General features: G+C 35.3%; 1 protein-coding gene across 2 annotated transcripts in view; it reads left to right on the top strand.

Annotated features, from left to right (window-relative positions):
• The window catches only part of LOC115410818 (putative uncharacterized protein MYH16), a 130,444-nt gene that overhangs the window by 7,322 nt on the left and 102,962 nt on the right, over window positions 1-20,160 (top strand). Inside the window, exon 2 of one of the 2 annotated variants that reach the window (XM_030122638.1) lies at window positions 18,132-18,290. The exons of the other annotated variant lie outside the window; for it this stretch is intronic. Coding sequence (XP_029978498.1) covers window positions 18,132-18,290 — 159 coding nt within the window. The remainder of the gene's footprint in view (window positions 1-18,131; window positions 18,291-20,160) is intronic. 2 annotated transcript variants of the gene reach the window in all.

Below are 20,160 nucleotides of genomic sequence, written 5' to 3'. Positions count from 1 at the left end.
CAGCGTGTGGGGCATCATTACCGTTTTCAGGGGTCAGAGACAGACTTTGTACTTTTATGTGCTTCTACCTGTTTCATCTTTGGAGAAATTTGAAAGGAGCTAAATTGTGAAGAATCCTGATGATTTCCTGATAATGCCATGTTTGGGTTTGTTCATGTCAACTTGACCACCGTCAGTGTTGTCTATAATCTACCGGTACTGTTGTGTAGCTATGCCAGGTATTCCAGTCAGCCCTTTCATGAAAATGACCGGCACCCGATAGAGCGCTGTTTTTAAAATCTGCAGAGTTATCTCCCCGGTGTAATTACTGCACAACAATCATGTCATTGATATGATTTATAAGCTGGTATTATCGTAGCTGACCTGCAGCCAGTCGACCGGTCGAGTGTGAGTGAACCGCGAGGTGCTTCGGTGATCAAAGACTGGCTGTGTGTTCCAGCCTGACCTGGATCCAGAGTTCAGCCAGAGGCCAGGCTTCACCCTGCAGGCCAATTCCCTGCGGAGCATTTATACAGTACACGCAAACAGTAACAGAATGAAAGAGGACGCCCAGTGTAACTGATGCAAGGCTCTGAAAACCAGGCTCAGAAGTGTCTTCCAACAGGAGATCAGCAGTGGTTTTGGAAGTACTCTCACTGTCTAGAATATGCAACACTAAAAGCAGCTGTTTTATAAGTAGAAATATTATATCAGACATTGTGCTTTACAAATGTGAAAATAACTGGCCAATCGCACGGCAGCTACTCACTACATTTAATCGTGCAGACATTGTCAAGACGATCTGCTGAAGTTAAAACCGTCATTATCCCATAAAGACCCAAATAAACACAGTTGACGGAAAGCATCTACTGATCTAAAATGTTTAATAACCTTAGATACACTAATCCTATCCATGCATGTAAATAATTGATGTAAAATACAGTTTGTCATGTTTTATGGTCATCAGATATGACCCATTTGGATGCTCATACAGGGTGGGGAAGCAAAATTTACAATGAACATTTAGTTGTTTTTTCTCAGCAGGCACTACGTCAATTGTTTTGAAACCAAACATATATTGATGTCATAATCATACCTAACACTATTATCCATACCTTTTCAGAAACTTTTGCCCATATGAGTAATCAGGAAAGCAAACGTCAGAGTGTGTGATTTGCTGAATGCACTCGTCACACCAAAGGAGATTTCAAAAATAGTTGGAGTGTCCATAAAGACTGTTTATAATGTAAAGAAGAGAATGACTATGAGCAAAACTATTACGAAAAAGTCTGGAAGTGGAGGAAGCAACAAAAAACATACCAAAGCTTTTATTAAAGCTCTCAAATCCAAAATCCTAAAGGATCCAACCAAATCCATGAGAAAAATGGCAACAAGACCATTAGAAATGCAGTAAAATATGATTTGAAGTTAAAATCTTACACAAGAACACCAAAACACTTGTTGACAACAGCAACAAATCCAACTTCAGCAATTTTTGGGAATCATGTTTATGGCCGCCTTCTAGCCCAGATCTAAACCCTCTGGATCAGGGGTCACCAATCCTGGTCCTCGAGGGCTACTATCCTGCATGTTTTAGATGTATCCCTCTCCCAGCACACCTGACGGTCATTATCAGGCTTCTGCAGAGCCCGATGATAGGCCTGTCATTTGAATCAGGTGGGTTGGAAGAGGGATACATCTAAAACATGCAGGATTGTAGCCCTCGAGGACCAGGATTGGTGACCCCTGCTCTGGATTCTGCTATTTGGGGCGTTTTAGAACATGCTACCAATAGAACATCACACAGCAATGTCGACTTTCTTAAAGATTCTATTAAAGAAGAATGGGAGAAGTTGTCACCCGAATATTTGAGGAACACTTGCGCAAGTTTCAGGAAGCGTGTGAAGGCAGTTATTGAGAAAGAAGGAGGACACATAGAATAAAAACATTTTCTATTATGTCAGTTTTCTTGTGGCAAATAAATTCTCATGACTTTCAATAAACTAATTGGTCATACACTGTCTTTCAATCCCTGCCTCAAAATATTGTAAATTTTGCTTCCCCACCTTGTAGGCTCTGTAGTTACCATGGAAACACTGTCATCTTCTACAACATTGACTCATCCGTTAAACCCATGGAGTTAGATCAATGACAGTGGATGGACACACTGGGTTTAGGTTCAGTTAATGATATATTTTGCTGAAAAAGTCACTTTTTCTTCAGTTTTCTCTGTTTTTGATATAATAACTACGGTGGCCGACAAGGGCCAAACACGGCCCAATGTGTCCCAGTTCAGAGAAAACAGCTGCAAGTACAGAAACGATGCAAATTCGCAAACTCAAACACAAGTCTAAAAGAGGTACGTGGTGCATATGAAAAAATGCGCTGCAAGAAAAAAAACACATGCACAATCATCAAATGCTCTGCAAAGAAAAAGAAATGATGCAAACCAAGAAAACATCTGCAAATGAAAAACGCTGCCTGACTAGTTACTATAACGGAAGTGTCCCAAACCTGCAGCTAGCCAGCGTTTATAGACAACAGACTAGTGTCAAATAGACTCAAATAAAAGTCACATGACCGCGTTACGTCCTAACTTCAATTTGTTCCCACTGTAGTTTGAAACACTGTCAGTCAGCTGTTCTCTGTCTGTCTCTCCAGCTTGTGTTTCTGCATTGAGCTGTTCTGCTGACAGCGCCCCCTACAGGTTTAGAACGCTTCCATTGTACTGACTGGTTATGCAGCGTTTTTCGTTTACGGATGTTTTCTGGGTTTGAATTGTTTTGTGCTTTGTATCATCTCTTTATTTGCAGAGCATTTGATGCACTGGGTTACAAAAAAATGTTTTTTGCAAGTTGTCTAGGTTTTTTCAACTGAATTAGGACCATTTTGCACCTCTAAATCCAAAACTGACATCTGTTTTTCTCAATCAGGTCAGGTTTTTTTGCTAATTTGATTTTGAAAAATTTGATCTTCTCACAAAATTCATTACATTTTTGTGACTTTATCAGTTGATTTTTTATATAGTTCTCACCCAAAATAGGTTTTAAGAGAAAAAAAAATCATTTTCTAACAGGATGTATTTATTAAGTGTTTCAAACTGTAGCAGAATACGTCAGGCTTATTTTTGTAAGGTCTTCTAGTCGAAGCCATTTCATTCACCTGTAATATTAAAAAAAAACATGAATCATAAATTGGCAAATGTAAAATCTTCAGAACTCGTTTATTGCAAGAAATATGAAAGAATTTTGTATCATACGATGTGAAAATGCTCATAAATGTAAGCAAAAATGTTAAAAAGCCAATATGTAGCATAGTTCAGAAAGTTGACCTGATTGAGCAAAATTAATGTGATTTTTGGATTAAGCACACCAAAATTATCCTAAATCAGCTCAAAAAACTTAAACAATAAATTTGTTGTTGACCAGTGTTATGCATGTGTTTTTGTTTCTTGCAGCGCATTTTTTCATTTGCACCACGTTCCTCTTTTTATACCTCATTTAGACTTTTGTTTGAGTTTGTGAATTTGTATCGTTTCTGTACTTTCAGCTGTTTTCTCTGTACTGAGATGCATTGGGCCATTGCAATATGTTTGGCCCTTGTCGGCCACCATAGATAAACCTCAACTTTAATCTGAGCTTTGATGAACATCTACATCACAGGTGTCGAACATGCGGCCCGGGGACCAAATCCGGCCCGCCAAAGGGTCCAGTCCGGCCCTGTGGATGAATTTGTGAAATGGAAAAATTACACTAAGATATGAACAATCCTTTCAGTTCAGGTTCCACATTCCAACCAATTCAATCTCATGTGAGCCGGACCAGTAAAATACTATCATAATAACATATAAATAACGACAACTTCAAATGTTTCTCTTTGTAAATGTAAATATTTTTCATGTATTTACACTAAAACAAAGTATAATTTTGCAAAAAATATGAACAACCTGAAATGTCTTAAAAGAAGTAAGTACAATTTTAACAATATTCTGCCTGTTACTAAATGTTTTTTGTATTTGTAGATCCACTGTGATCTGTAAGTTATAATGTACATGTGTAAATGATAAACTGAGACATAATGTTAAAATTACACTTATTTTTTCAGTTTATTCATGTTATTCACATCTTTTGAAAGGATAGTTTGTAGATGTAAACCTGTTCATAATGTAAATTAACTTTTTTTTGCTATAAAACATAGAGTAAAGTTTGGAGTTGATGTTATTTATATATTATTATGTTATTATTTTACTGGTTCGGCCAGCTTCAGATCAAATTTAGCTGAATCTGGCCCCTAAACTAAAATGAGTCTGACATCCCTGATCTACATGATCAGTAAATTAAATATAGGAATAATAGATTATTTTAACTAAAAAAAAATGCAGAGGATAATATAATAAAATGGGGATAAATCATTTGGGAAAAGTTAAATAGAGAGAAAAATTTATTTGGGAACTGACACAATAGTCACACTGGGTCTTTATGAGTTAAACCATCATAAAATCACCATTAAAGCATCTGAATGGGGAAGGAAGGTGATTTAAGTGAGTATTTTACAAGGGATTATCACTAGTGTTTACAGAGAATAGTCCAAAAAGGAGAAAATTTTCATGTGAGTAGCAGTTCTGTTGCTGAAAATGGTGATTTTCATTGATATATGTCCTATATTGCCTGTATATATCTTTATTTGTTGTACATATTTCTCATCTGTTGTACAGAGTTAGCTTATATTTCAGTAGTTTTAGTTGTGCTTTAGTAGTATTTGTATATTTAATATTTCATCCTGTAGCTTTTTGTACATGCCTACATTTTTTAGTACTTGTGTAATATTTCAATATAGTCTTTTTTAAGTGTTTTTGCTGCTAAACAGAACAGAGCAGAACTGATTTTCATTGTTTCTGTGACAGTGACAATAAAGATCTATTCTATTCTATTCTATTCTATTCTATTCTATTCTATTCTATTCTATTGTATTCTATGTCATGGGTCACAGCAGCATTGTCATACTGTAAATAGCTCAGATAACCACTAGCTACAGCTGAGGCGTACAGAAGAACATTCATAACAGCAGCAGAATATACACTCACTGGCCACTTTATTAGGTACACCTGGTATTAGCAAGGTGTACCTAATAAAGTGGCCAGTGAGTATAGCTACAACTCAGTGCATCCAATCACACAGACACTGGTCAAGATGATCAGCTGAAGTTAAAACCAAGCATCTGAATGGGGAAGTAAGATGAGGGATTTTCACATACAGCAGTGTCTAGGATTTACAGAGAATGGTTAAAAAAAAAAAAAAACAGAAAAATATCCAGTGATTGGCAGTTCTGTGGGTGAAAAGGATGTTTTAATTGATGTCAGAGAATGGGAAGCTGGTTCAAGTTCATAGAAAAGCAACTGTAACTCAAATAACCGTTGATTACAGCTGAGGTGTACAGAGGAGCGTCCATAACAGCAGCAGAATATACAATCACTGGCCACTTTATTAGGTACACCGGGTACTAGTAAAGTATACCTAATAAAGTGGCCAGTCAGTACAGCTGGAACTAATATCAACACTTTGTTCTATATGCAGACAATGAGCTGTAATTAGATTTTTGTTGTTAACGTTAAGTCATTTATTTACCTAATGTAACATCTTGGTGTTTTGCACTTACTTAAAGCTGCAGTGTTTGACAGTTTTTTGGTTTTATCGAGCACCACCTTTCAGCGTACTGAAATTCAACTGGTCTGAAAGGAAAAAAAGGCTTCTACTGACTGCTGTGGATGTTTTTTTTTTGGTTGTTTTTGGCTGTAGAACATCTAACCCAGGGGTGTCAAACATGCAGCCCAGGGGCCAAATGTGGCCCGCCACAGGGTCCAGTTCAGCCCCTGGGATGTTTTTGCCAAGTGCAAAAATTCCAAAGTCTTGAATTGAATTAAAAAAAAAAAAAAAAAATTTAGCTTGAATTAAGGAAAAAATCTTGAAATAAGCAAAAAAAAAAAAATCTTCAATTAAATAAAAAAAATCTTCAATTAAGTGAAAAAATCTTGAATTAAGCCAAAAAAAATCTCAAATTTAGCAAAAAAAATCTTGAATTTAGCAAAAAAAAATTAAAATCTTCAATTAAGTAAAAAAAATCTTGAATTAAGCCAAAAAAAAAAATCTTCAATTAAGTAAAAAAAAAAAAAATCTTCAATTAAGCCCCCCCAAAAATCTCAAATTTAGCAAAAAATCTTGAATTAAGCCAAAAAAAATCTAGAATTAACAACTTAATTTTATTTTCTTTGTTTTAATGCAAAAAAATAACATTAAATTATGAAAATATTTACATTTACAAATTATCCTGTAACACTAAAATGTGAATAACCTGAACAAATATGAACAACCTGAAATGTCTCAAGAAAAGTAAGCACAATTTTAATAATTTTTCTGCCTGTTCCTCAGTGTTTAGTGTCTTTGTAGATCTGATCCATAATGCACATGGAGCAATGATAAGTTGAGGAATAATATTGTTAAAATTGCACTAAATTTTCTTAAGTTTTTTAATTTAAATTTCAGTTTTTTCAGTTATTTTTTTTGGATAGTTTATAAAAGTAAGTATTTTCATAATTTAATGGGTTTTTTTTTTTTTTTACACTAAAACAAAGACAAAAATTTGGAATTGTCATTATTTATAGGTTATTTTGTTGTTATTTTCCTGGTTTGGCCCACTTCAGATCAAATTTAGCTGAATATGGCCCCTGAACTAAAATGAGTTTGACACCCCTGATCTACCTCTTAGTTAATCACAGGTGTTTCCAGGCAGGTAAAGGGTTAAATATGTGATTGACACCTGCAGTTACCAGTCGCTGTTCAGATTTCCTCAGATGTCGCTCTACTGCTGTAGACTGTGACTCAACGTGTAGCTTGAGAAAAGTTTTTGTCTTTCACAGTAGCATGAAATGGCGTAATATCATCTGTATTTATATTTTTTTTGTACAGTGAAGTGAAACCTGCAGAAGGCAAGTTTGTATTTGATCAATTCCGATGTTTTTTCCCCTGATTAAGGCTCCTGTAGCTTGAAGATGATGGTTTTAACCACAGTTAGGTTATATTTAAAGCCTTGGAAACCTAGAGCTATTTTTGTGGCGACTTCCAGATAAATTTTGTTCCACATCTAACCTTTCCTGAGTCTTATACCACAATTTATTATGATAATTATAATATTATCCACTGAATTTCGCATTTTTCAGTGAAAACCAGGTATTTTCATATATTTAAATAACCTATAAAGACCCAGTGTTACTTTTGTGGCAGTTCCCAAATTATTTTTTTTCTCTTTTTTTTTAAACCTTTAGCAATTTATCACCATTTATTGTAATATTGTCTTCTGTCTGTTGTGTTTTTTTCTGTAAAAATCAGGTATTTTCCTACATTTGATTCACTGATCATGTAGATGTTCATAAAAGCTCAGAGAACAATTGCTGGTTATTATATCAAAAACAGAGAAAACTGAAGAAAAACGGTCTTTATCAAACAAATCTATCATTAACTGAACATAAACCCAGTGTCTTCATCCACTGTCATTGATCAAACTCCATAGTTTTTCTTGGTGAATCAATGTTGTAGAAGATGACGGTGTTTCCACGTTCACTACGGAGCCTATCTGATGGGTCATATCTGATGACCATGAAAAGATGACAAACTGCATTTTACAACAATTATTTACATGTATTGACAGGATTAGTGGATCAACAGGTATTAAACAGTTTAAATCCGCAGATGGTTTTTGTCAACAGTCACTGTTTGGGTTTTCATGGGTTCATTCATCATGTAGATCAGGGTTGTCAAACATACGACCCGTGGGCCAAAACCGGCTGTTCAGAGGGTTCAGTATGGCCCCCAGAAGACACTGATAATCAAGGGTATCTCTGAGTTTTAACCAGTTGTGTTGATTGTTTGGTTAAATGCTGTATTTTTTGGATCCAAATGCCTTTTACTAAATGTTTTTTGACTTTGTAGAAGCACAATATTGTTAAAACTGCACTTATTTTTCTGATGAAATTTCAGGTTGTTCATGGCTATTCAAGGTTATTCATATTTCATAATCACTGTTTCACTTTAAATCACTTTGCCCTGAAATGTGTAAATACTGTACACTGACGATACATTTAATTTTTCTACAGATTCTTAAATTAGAAGTCTTTGTTTACAGTGTTGTACAGGAATTCTTTTTTTTTTTTTTTTTTTTTTTTTTTGAGTAAGTTCTTTAGCAAATTTTTTAGAGGATATTCTATCTATCTATCTATCTATCTATCTATCTATCTATCTATCTATCTATCTATCTATCTATCTATCTATCTATCTATCTATCTATCTATCTATCTATCTATCTATCTATCTATCTATCTATCTATCTATCTATCTTTTGTGAAAAAACAGTCTGTAAATGTAAATATTTTTATACTGTAATTTAACTTTTTTTGCATTAAAGTGAAGAGAAAAATTTGTCAAAAAAGTTATTATTATTATTATTATTATTATTATTATTATTATTATTATTATTATTATTATTATTATTATTACTAAAAGGCTAGCTGGCTAACAGTTTACCAAATCTAATTTTTAAACAGATATTTTTCTCTGTAAGAAATTAGAGCTGTGAGTTTTTTGTTTTGTTTTTTTCCAAAACATTGAAAAATACTACTGGAATATGTAAAATATTCTCTTGTAATACTATATATATAGTACTTTATCTTGTTGTAATACTATAGGCTATATAAAGTCCTCAATTTTCCTGTAAAACCATATATAATGCTTTTTTCTGTTGTAATACTATCTATAAAATACCCTATTCTCTTGTATAACTGTGTACTATATGAAGCAAAACTGTTGCATTTAGAATTGTTATGAAGCAAAAAAGGTCTAAAGAGGCACAATCTCCATTTTTTTCGATTTTTTGTTTCGATTTTTCACAATTTCCAAAACTTAAAATCTTGATTATATCACCCAGCCCCAAAAGTAACTTTTGCACAAACCACCGTCCAGTATTAGTTCCATGTTAATTTGCCAAAAACAGAAACTCTGTCACCGTTTGTGTTAAAATTTCTTCCTCTGCAGCAGCTTCGGAAAACTGTTTTGGTGGAATGTTGTTACAGATCTTTTCATATTATCATCACGTTCTCACTTTTCCTTTAAAAACTGTTATTTGGTCAAATCTGCGTATCCAACCGGGACAATTTGCACTTGGGTGAACGGCTGTAGTGTATAGTGAGTAGCCTAGCATGTGAACGCCTCACAGGTGTGAATGGGAGCTGAGATGGCGAACAGCTGTTCAAATAAAAGACAGGAATGGAAATCAGGAGATTAATATCCCAGTTACCTCCACTCAGACTAGGAATGCAAGGAATCAGAAGCAGACACAGTTACTGGGGGAATTTACTTCAATGTCAAGGAAAATATTTGGAAAAGCGTCGCATTTAAAACTCATCAGACTCAGATTTTTTTTTTTTTTTTTTTTACGGAGAATCTGACACTTGAGCGTTTGTTTTACGGGAAGGATAAGCGTAAGTGCGTGTTTGCTCTGCAGGTCTGATCGGACAAACACTTCTGTGCGTCAAGTCAAAACATGAATAGTTTTTTTAAGTGTAGCTTGCATTCATCATGAAAGAGGCACGGCGTGGTAACAAAGGGAGTATTTCATTTTAGTTGGCTGGTGTGTTTTTAACAATAGCGCCGGCTTACGGGGTTGAGCCCTGTGATCATGCTAAAGGTGAACCATTGATGTGTCACATTCGTCTTCCTCTGCTTTTCTGCCAGATTAATGTTGAGTGCGAAGGCAAATCCTGCACTGACAGGTAAATATATTGTGTATTTAACCGACACAAGCAAAAGGAAGTTCAGGTGTGTCAGCGGGTATATACACACCTGACGCTTTAGGCACACGTGAGCTAAATTTTATTTGGACAACATGGCAATTACCGACGCACACTTAGGGAAAGGTGACACCGCATTTCCCTGGCTAATTTCCTAAAGCTGTACAGTTTGTCAGTTTGGAAAGATAAACTCGCTGTCAGGGTTGAGAGAGCTGAGCTAATGACAGCTCTTTTCCAATGGCTCAAGCAGCAACAGGTTTTACTTTGTGTGCTAGTGTGTGTGTGTGTGTGTGTGTGTGTTGTCTGTTTTGCTACACCACAGTTTTCCCTGTTAAACCTCTTCTTCTACTCCTTCTTCAGATCTCACTATGGAAAATCAGCTCCCATCTGTTTTTCCAGGGAAACTACCATTTTTTTGCCTTCAAATTAAAGTCACTTGTAGAATCTTGTTAAGTGTAGAGAGAAAATGAGACGCGTAAAAACGACTGATACACAATATTTCAGCACCGTTTCTTGTGATGGGGAGTGAAAGTGACAAATTCCTTTGTTAACAATATAACGCCATACCATACCATACCATCAGAGGTGGGTAGTAACGCATTACATTTACTCCATTACATTTACTTAAGTAACTTTTTACATAAATTTTACTTTTGAGAGTACTTGTAATACAACATACAGGGTGGGGAAGCAAAATTTACAATGAACATTTAGTTGTTTTTTCTCAGCAGGCACTACGTCAATTGTTTTGAAACCAAACATATATTGATGTCATAATCATACCTAACACTATTATCCATACCTTTTCAGAAACTTTTGCCCATATGAGTAATCAGGAAAGCAAACGTCAAAGAGTGTGGGATTTGCTGAATGCACTCGTCACACCAAAGGAGATTTCAAAAATAGTTGGAGTGTCCATAAAGACTGTTTATAATGGAAAGAAGAGAATGACTATGAGCAAAACTATTACGAGAAAGTCTGGAAGATACTATTAAAGAAGAATGGGAGAAGTTGTCACCCGAATATTTGAGGAACACTTGCGCAAGTTTCAGGAAGCGTGTGAAGGCAGTTATTGAGAAAGAAGGAGGACACATAGAATAAAAACATTTTCTATTATGTACATTTTCTTGTGGCAAATAAATTCTCATGACTTTCAATAAACTAATTGGTCATACACTGTCTTTCAATCCCTGCCTCAAAATATTGTAAATTTTGCTTCCCCACCGTGTACTTTTCCACTTTTATTTGAGTATATTTATGAAGAAGAAAAGCTACTTCTACTCCGTTACGATGATGTACATATCGCTCATTACTTTTATTTCTGGTCAGTTGTTAATGCACGAACCATTTGTTTTGTTTTGTTAGAAATACTTCCACCAAAAACTCAGATGACTTGACAGAAGGGGAACATATGTTCAAAGATATCTAGGCTAACTCGTAAAAGTAAATAGTAAACCATGTACAGTATCTGCCTCCATAAAAGCAGACTAGATATTAATGTGATGGAACCAAGAATGATTATTACGAGGTATATTTGTAACTAGCTGTTCCCATTTATATTTTACATATTTTATTTTAACATTTAATTTATTAATTGTTGAATTTAAAAGAACAATAAATATGATGTTACTCAGGAAGTACTCAGTACTTGAGTATTTTTTTCATTAAGTACTTTTTTACTTTTACTTGAGTAATTATTTGGATGACTAGTTTTTACTTGTACTTGAGTAATATTTTTCTAAATAACAGTACTTTTACTTGAGTATAATTTTTGGCTACTCTACCCACCTCTGCATCCCATCCCATACCGTACCATACCGTACCATACCATACCATGCCATACCATACCATACCATACCATACCATACCATACCATACCATACCATACCATACCATACCATACCATACCATACCATACCAACTTAATTAATAAAGCAGTTTAAGAACTTTACAGCTGGCCAAAGAGCTGTACATGAATCATTAAACAAGGAAATAAATAAGTAAGTAAAAACAGTGATAACACAGGGTGCAAAGCAGGCTAGGAACAACAAAATACAACCATCATAAAAACAAAGACAAATTAAAATCTGATAAAAACAGTATAAGAAATATAAAAAAACCCCAAAAAAACCCCAAAAAAGAAACATCTCACTCATTGATTAAAAGCCAACGAGAAAAAATACATTTTTAGATGTGGTTTAAATACAGGCAGAGACTGAGCCTGGCTGACATCTAATGCTGCGTCTCCGCTACGTGGTATCTGCTCGACTCGGCTCTGGTACCAGGTCCTATTCCTGGAGACCGTTTCCATTACGGGATACTACAGACTTTACAGTACCTGGTTGTCATAGCGATGCAGTGCATTACTTCTGTGTCGTCTGCTCAGAGAGTTGCTGATGAACTTGCTTGTTGCGTGTTGTCTTGTCAAGCTCATGCTGAATTTTTACGTCTGAACCTCCTCGACAAACCATGGTGTAGTTTTGCGGGCTGTCATCATGTGGATTAACCTACCGCTATATTTACTGTCAACTTCCACATCTGTTTTTAGTAAAACGGCGGGTCACAGAGAGACAACTCTCTGACCAATCGGTGTTCTGCAGTATTTACACGTCGCGTTTTAGTATCTGGTCCCCAGTCCTGGAACCTCGGCAAAGGTGATACCAAAAAACTAGTACCGGGTACCAGATTCCAGGTCCTTTTTCATAATGAAAACACAAAAAGGCCGAGTCGAGTTGAGTCGAGTCGAGCCAATACCACATAGTGGAAATGCAGCATAAGGGCAACTGGTTCCACAGCCTTGGGGCAACACCAGAAAAGGCCCAGTCCCTGTGAAGCTTCTTTCTAGTTTTTGGAACCACAAGCTGCAGCTGATCTGCTGACCTGAAGGCACGAGAGGGTTGTAGGGTTGGATCAGGTTCTACAGGTAGGAGGGGGCAAGGCCATTCAAACATTTAAAAGCAAAGAGAAGAATTTTAAAATCAACTCTGAAAACGCACTGGCAACCAATGGAGTGAAGCTAAAACTGGTGAGATATGCTTATGTTTAAAGTGTCCCTTTTAAAAGCCGAGCTGCATTATTTTGAACCAGCTGCAGTCAGGAAAGAGCATTTTCGCTCAACCCAGAATAAAGTGCATTACAATAGTCAAGTCTAGCAGTTACAAAAGCATGGATCGCAGTTTCAAAAAGATCCCTAGACAGAAGTGATTTTACTTTAGTGCCAAACATATCATATTTGATACGTATTTGAGTTTTGAAGCCTTCTACATGATCAGTGTGATATTTTTTGTCTTGAAAAACCTGATGTACACAATTAGATACATGCAATACACTGATAATCCACTGGGGGGGAGGAATTTATTCTCCAGAGGCCTTTCCAGTGACACTACAAGATTGTTATTAATGAGGAAGGAGGCAGAACTTAGTCAATTTTGAAAAGGAATTACCAATTTGTTAAACATGTTTGTGTTATGTTTTTGTTTGTTTAAAAATAACATTTGACCATTGAGACCCGATGTGTCAAATATAATACAAAATTGAAAGTCATACATGGAAATTGATATTTGAAAACAATTTTTTGGGGGGTTGTTTAGAAGGACCAATAAAAGCTCCAGTTTCAAAGAATTGGACTTTTCTGTCAAGGATTTAATGGTTCAGGCTTTACAGCACAGGTGTCAAACATGTGGCCCGGGGGCCAAAACCGGCCCGCCAACGGTTCCAATCTGGCCCGTGAGATGAATTTACAAAGTGCAAAATGCAAAAATTAGCCTGATGATATTAACAGTCAAGGGCATTAAACTCAAAAATAATACCATAATAACCTAGAAATAATGACTCCAAATTTTCTTCTTGGTTTAATGTGGAAAAAAAAAGACAATATCATGCCTGTTAATAATGGCAACACCAATTTTTTCTCTTTGATTTATTGCAAAGAACATTAAATTCTGATATCCTTTAACAATAAAATGTCACCAACCTGAACAAATAGGAACAACCTGGAATGTCTAAAGAAAAATAAGTGCAATTTTAACAATATTCTGCCTGCTTTGTGTCTTGGTAGATCTGATCTGTAATGCACATGTATAAATCATAAGTTGAGGCAGAATATTGATAAAATTGTACTTGTTTTTCTTCATAAATTTCATTTTTTCCAGTTATTCACATCTTTTTTGTTTTGGATGGAAATAGTTTCATCATCTAATGTTATTTTTTGCACTAGAAAATTTGGAGTAGTCATTATTTATAGGTTATCATGTTATTATTTTACTGGTCCGGCCCGCTGGAGATCAAATCGGGCTGAATACGGCCCCTGAAAGAAAATGAGTTTGACACCCCTGCTTTACAGGGTTAAACTCCAGATTTGGTCCATGTCTCATTGTGTACAGAACATTACGGTGTTTATTATGGTCTGTCAGGGCTTTGTGAGTCTGGTTTGATGTGGTCTGGCCTCCTGGTGGGACAGTGCTGATAGGGAGTGGATGTATCTGTACATTACAGCTAAACACTGCACCTCTGATCTTTGGCCTCCGTACCATGTGGTGATAAGACTGAACAATTTGTAGTTCTTAACAGGATTGAAGTGCTGAAGTGGTGGAGGTAACTGCACATGGATGACTTAAGAAGTGCTAGGAGTGGTTTACGGTTTGGTATTTCTGAATGTGTGGTCTTTGATGACATGTTGAATGATCTGCACAAAATCATGGCAGTGTTTTCGGTAAAAGCACAGTTTACAATCTGAACTGAAGGGTTTTCACTGCTTATAGAATATACAGTAGGTTATATAGTCCCTCCAGAAAAATCCTTGATTATGCGATAGAATATGATAGAATATTTTTATGTGATTTTTATGCAGTGAAATGGCAGAAATGTGCAAAAACGTGCCAAGTTGCGAAAATATGAGGGAACTAAAAAAAAATGCGTTTCACTGAAAAAAACGGATTCTTCTCCCACACCCTGTTCACTCTGCCCCCGCAAAACTCGTCTGCAAAATACTGTAATTGCACCAGCCCTTTAACATGAATGTTAACTAAATGGGAAACTTTTAGCAGTGCTGTTAATTTTTTTTAATAACATTAACTGTACGATCCCTCTGAAAAGTAGATTATTTGACAAATTATGATCAATTACAATTGCCAAGACTTAGGCAACTTTGTTGAGGTTTAAGAAAGATATTTAAGGAATAAGTGTGTTTAATACACATCTATCTGCATTTTTATTAAGTATTAAGAAAAAGAAAGTCCTTATTTGTTACTTTTTAAAAATGGACATTAAAAAACAAACATGAGCAGTTAATTGATTTGTATTTTAAAATTATTTCATGTTTTAAAACGTATGTATGGAAATTTGTGTAGGTGTTTTCTGGTTTGTAAAAATAAAAAATAAAAAGAGAAATCACAAATTAAATATGTAATTTTATTTTATTTTTTTTCATATTCTGAGACCACACATGGTTATTTAAGGTATGGATAATATTTTAGAACTGCAGTGTAACAGCTGTGTAGAACCGTCAGACATGAGACAGATGTAACAGAAATAACTCCACATTCATTATTAACAGCAGTGAACTGAATCCACTTCGAATCAAGAGGCAGTCGGTGTAGATTTTTATCTGAAATATTATAAATTTGCGATGACAGTATGTGTTCATTAAAAAAGAAAAGGGAGGACGATTTAATCCGTTAAAGATAAGTTACAGATAACAAAAACAACTTTTCCCTCCTCCTCACTCAGATGTTGATGAGTAGTTTCACAGAAAACTGGGCCTTGTAATGAGCCTAATGGTTTTGGAAATAATCCTAAATCCCATGAAATACTTTTAACCCACTGAGCTGTGAGTAATGACAGTGACAAGTCCCTTCTAGACAACAAAAATAGGCCTTTTCTCTGAACTTTTCTCTTTTTTTCTTGCATAGCACTGTCCTGATTTGCTATCTTGCCCTGTAAGTGACTGCATCTGGTCTCAGAATATGAAAAAAACACCTTTTTTGTTAGCTAAATATTCCTCCCTTTTTGACCCCAAAAGAAAAGAACACAGTGTTTTCATTTTATGTGTTGTGAAATAAAAGCCAACTCCTTTTTTGCTTTAAATTCTATTTTTTCTGTGAAGAAAATCCACTAAAATACAGCAATGTCAGCCTGTTCTCACACCTTTTCTCCAAGACTTTTTTTTTTTTTAATCCAGAAATGAGGCTTAATATATGTGATTAAAATTGCAGGTTTCATTACAACTGAAGCCTATGTTTAGACTAAATATGGGATGGCACGCTTTGGAAAAATCCAAACCGTATCATACTTGCCCTCAATTTGCAATGACATTTATTTTTCCACAATCCAAACCGAGTTTTAACTGACTCGTTTATTTTTGAAAAAGCACGACCTTACAGCTGATCTGAGATTTATACCATAGTTCTGCTTATGTTTTTTTGTTTTTTTTAACAACTTTATTGATCATTTTTTCATATCAACAACAATGAGATCATTAAGGCATTACTTACAAAAGTTGTGAACATACCCCCACCCCATAAAGGTGGCATCCCCACAAATACATCCACATAAACTCACACGTATGAAATGGGCAAACGGAACACAAAAAGAAGAAAAGAAATATACACAAGCACAAAAACCAGACAGGCCAAAAAAAGATAAAAAAATGTCTTTGAACAAACTACGACAGTGTTTTTCAACCTTGGGGTCGGGACCCCATGTGGGGTCGCCTAGAATTCAAATGGGGCTGCCTGAAATTTCTAGTAATTGATTGAATTTAAAAAATATATGGTGAGTTGAGAGAGACAATCACAATACAAAAAAAGACATGACAAACTGAAACTGAAGCACTGTGGTACTGTTTATCTTTCAAATGTTCATTGTGGTCGGTTTCAGATGCTGCAGCTCTTTCATAATTCATAGTTTGAGTTCATGTTTGTTCAGTATTAATTGTCAGCCTTGTAAATCCAAGCTGGACTGACTGTACATATCCTGACTAAGGAAAATAAAATTTTCACTTTGTGCAGTAATCTACACCTGGCCTTTCTGCTTCTGTCCATAATAATATACATTATATAGCCTAAATGTCGTCTAAAATTAAAGTTTTTTTGCAACATAGTACACATACTAACCCTTACATGATCAAAACCAAATTAATTTTAGCAAAAAAATGGTCTCCGTTTTGAAAGTCTGGGGTCACCAGAAATGTTTAATCCAACCCAACTTTATTTATAAAGCACTTTAACCCTGTCATGCATGAATTATAAGAACCCTAGCCAGGATTTTTTTTTTTTTTCCTGAGTGTTTTTATCCCTTTTTAGGCATGAAAAAAATAATGCGATTGAATTTTTTTTAATGAACCTATTTTTCATGGAGTTACAAAAATGTCCACTCAGTTGCTCCCCATGTGTTTAATTTTTGAAGCAAAAACACCCATTTAAAACGCAGTATCAGAAAGTGATACACTGTGTGAAAACTATGAAATAAAAATATTTTTAATACTGCTAATCTGATGTTTTCTCACATTTGAACATACTCTAATACTAGTCATAACTCAGTTCATGGAGATAAAATGCAAAAAAAAAAAAACAAAAAAAAAAACTTTGTTTAAGAAAACTGTTAATTACAGCCTAATAACAATTAGCAATTGATTTACATGTTACTGCAGATCAGGTTTGTCATGAACCGCAAAGTTACAGTAATGGTATGAATTGCAATGTATGGGATGGTGCTGATATGGAACTATAACAAAACCCGTGAATATACAAGAGAACAGCTGTAGAATAGCTGTCCACTGTAGTGACCACTATACATGAAAGGGTTAAAACAACCACAGTGGACCAAAGTGCTGTTTAGAGGAATAAAAAAAAGGAAAAAAAAAGGGGGGGGGAAATATAATAAATAAAAATAAATAAATAAATAAAAATAAATATAATAAAAATTTTAAAAGAAATTTGTGATGTTAAAATGGAGTCACGAGGCAAAAAAGGTTGGAAATCATTGTGCTAAGAGATTGTTTTTACTTTATTGCTCAACATTACAGAGCACCACATGGTCAAATCTTATTGTACTAGTGAGAAGAAAAAAAAAAATGGCAGGAGGCCAGTCTGAAGAGAAGTGAGGAAATGTGTGTGCATACATGTGGATGTCTTTTGGAGGGCATGTATGTGTGTGTCAGATGTGGATGGAGGAGAGAAGATGTGAGGGGGGGTTATACACACAGTTTGACTTCAGAACAAAAGTGAGAGGGAGTGAGCGAGCCAGCCCAGCATTCTGTGCATGAATTGGAGTGTGTGCATGAGAAAAACTGTAGGTGCAGGTTGTGGTGTCGTTGCAGCTGCACATTATCACAGAGGAAGCAGAGATGAGGGAGAGAGAGGAGCTGAGGAGAGCCATAGAGCAGAGTGACCGACTCCTGTCCAAGGTCCGCGAGCTGGAGGAGCAGAACACGCAGCTCAACAAGGAAAAGAATGAGGTGGCCACTAAATACAGAGCTGTAAGTCCTGCTGCATCTCTTCCCTTTTTCCCCCTCACTTTTCATTCCTCTTTTGTTTCACTAACTTGATACTTTGGAGCTTCCATGATTTGCGATTAGCTCTGAAATTCTGCTCGATAAGGGATTTTCAACGTGGTCATTATACCAACCCTGGGTGGATGAAATTAAGTGGATAATGATACCCTAGCGGAGGAGAGAGAGAGAGAGAGGGAGATGCAGCCACCATGGCAGTCACTGTGTTGGAGCTTGTTTTAATGCAGACTGTCTTTCTCTCTTTGTGGGTTTTTATTGCTGTGTTGACCATTTTCCAGCTGATCTTTTTTTATTGAAGGAGCAAGTACATAGTGTGTTATTTAGCGAGACTGCTGTCATAGAGCTGCGAGGCATCACACTGTTTCCTGGCCCGAGGGTTCGTGTATGACTGATTGGTTTATTGGAAGAAAATTGAGTCAGTGGCACATCCCCTTAAGTCACGGGGAGGTGTTACCACAGGTTTTATTGTGACCAATGCAAACTATCATTTTGCAGTTGCAAGACAATAAAGTTTTATCACCTGAGTGCTTTAAAGCTGCACTAACCTACATGTTTTTTACTTTTATAAAAGACTTATAAGTGGCTTATAATTTGCTTATAAATTATATCATAAACACTTTGTAGAATATTCATAAGCTGTAGCACATTATAAAACAAGAACAACAGTGTAAAATAACAAGAATCAAAGTTATCTGTAGCAAATGTACTTTCTTGTGGGTTTATTTTTTGGACAGATAATTCCAGTTCTTTGAAACTGGAGCCTGAGCAACCCCCAAATTTCCATGTATGAGTTTCAATTTTGTATCATATTTGATACATTGGGTCTCAAAGCTCAAATATTATTATTTTTGCAAAAAACTAAAACATAATATAACACAAACATGTCTAACAAATTGGTAATTCCTTTTCAAAATTGGCAAAGTTCTTCCTCCTTCCTCATTAATGATAATCTTGTAATGTCATTGGAAAGGCCTCTGGTGAATGAATTCCTTCCCCCTAGTGGATTATCTGTGTATTGCATGTATCTAATTGTATATATCAGGTTTTTCCAAGAAAAAAAAAATCACACTGACCATGTAGAGCAGGGGTGTCAAACTCGTTTTAGTTCAGGGGCCACATTTATCACAATATGATCTGAAGTGGGCCAGAACCAGTAAAATCATAACATAATAATATATATTTAAAAAATAAATATAACAACTCCAAACTTTTCACTATGTTTTAGAGTGAAAAAAGTAAAATTACATCAAGAAAATGTTTGCATTTACAAACTATCCTTGAAAGAAAACGTGAAAAACATGAACTATGAACAAACTAAAATGTATTAAGAAAAATAAGTGCAATTTTAACAATATTATGCCTCCATGATCTACAAAAGCCACAAAATGTTTAAAAACAGATATAATATTAGGAAAAAAATTGCTCTTACTTCTCTTAAAACATTTCATATTGTTCATATTTGTTCAGGCAAGGACTGTTTGTAAATGTAAACTTTTTCATTTAATTAAACACTTTTTGACCTGAAAAAACAAAGAGAAAAATTTGGAGTTTTCATTATTTATAGGTTATTATGATATTATTTTACTGTTTTGTCCCATTTAAGATTATATTGGGCTGAATTTGGCTCCTAAACTAAAAATGATTGTTAATATCTTTAGTGAAATTTAGCATTTCACAAATTCATCCCATGTACTGAATTAGACCTTTTGGTGGGTTGGATTTGACCCCCTGGGCTGCATGTTTGACACCTGTGATGTAGAGGGCTTCAGAACTCATGTATCAAATATGATACGTTTGGTGTTATAGGGTTAAAGGAGTGATATTTAGCTGTTTTTAC

Source organism: Sphaeramia orbicularis, chromosome 19 (genome assembly GCF_902148855.1).
Source record: "Sphaeramia orbicularis chromosome 19, fSphaOr1.1, whole genome shotgun sequence".
Taxonomy (NCBI): domain Eukaryota; kingdom Metazoa; phylum Chordata; class Actinopteri; order Kurtiformes; family Apogonidae; genus Sphaeramia; species Sphaeramia orbicularis.
This window is presented reverse-complemented; position numbering and strand designations above follow the sequence as displayed.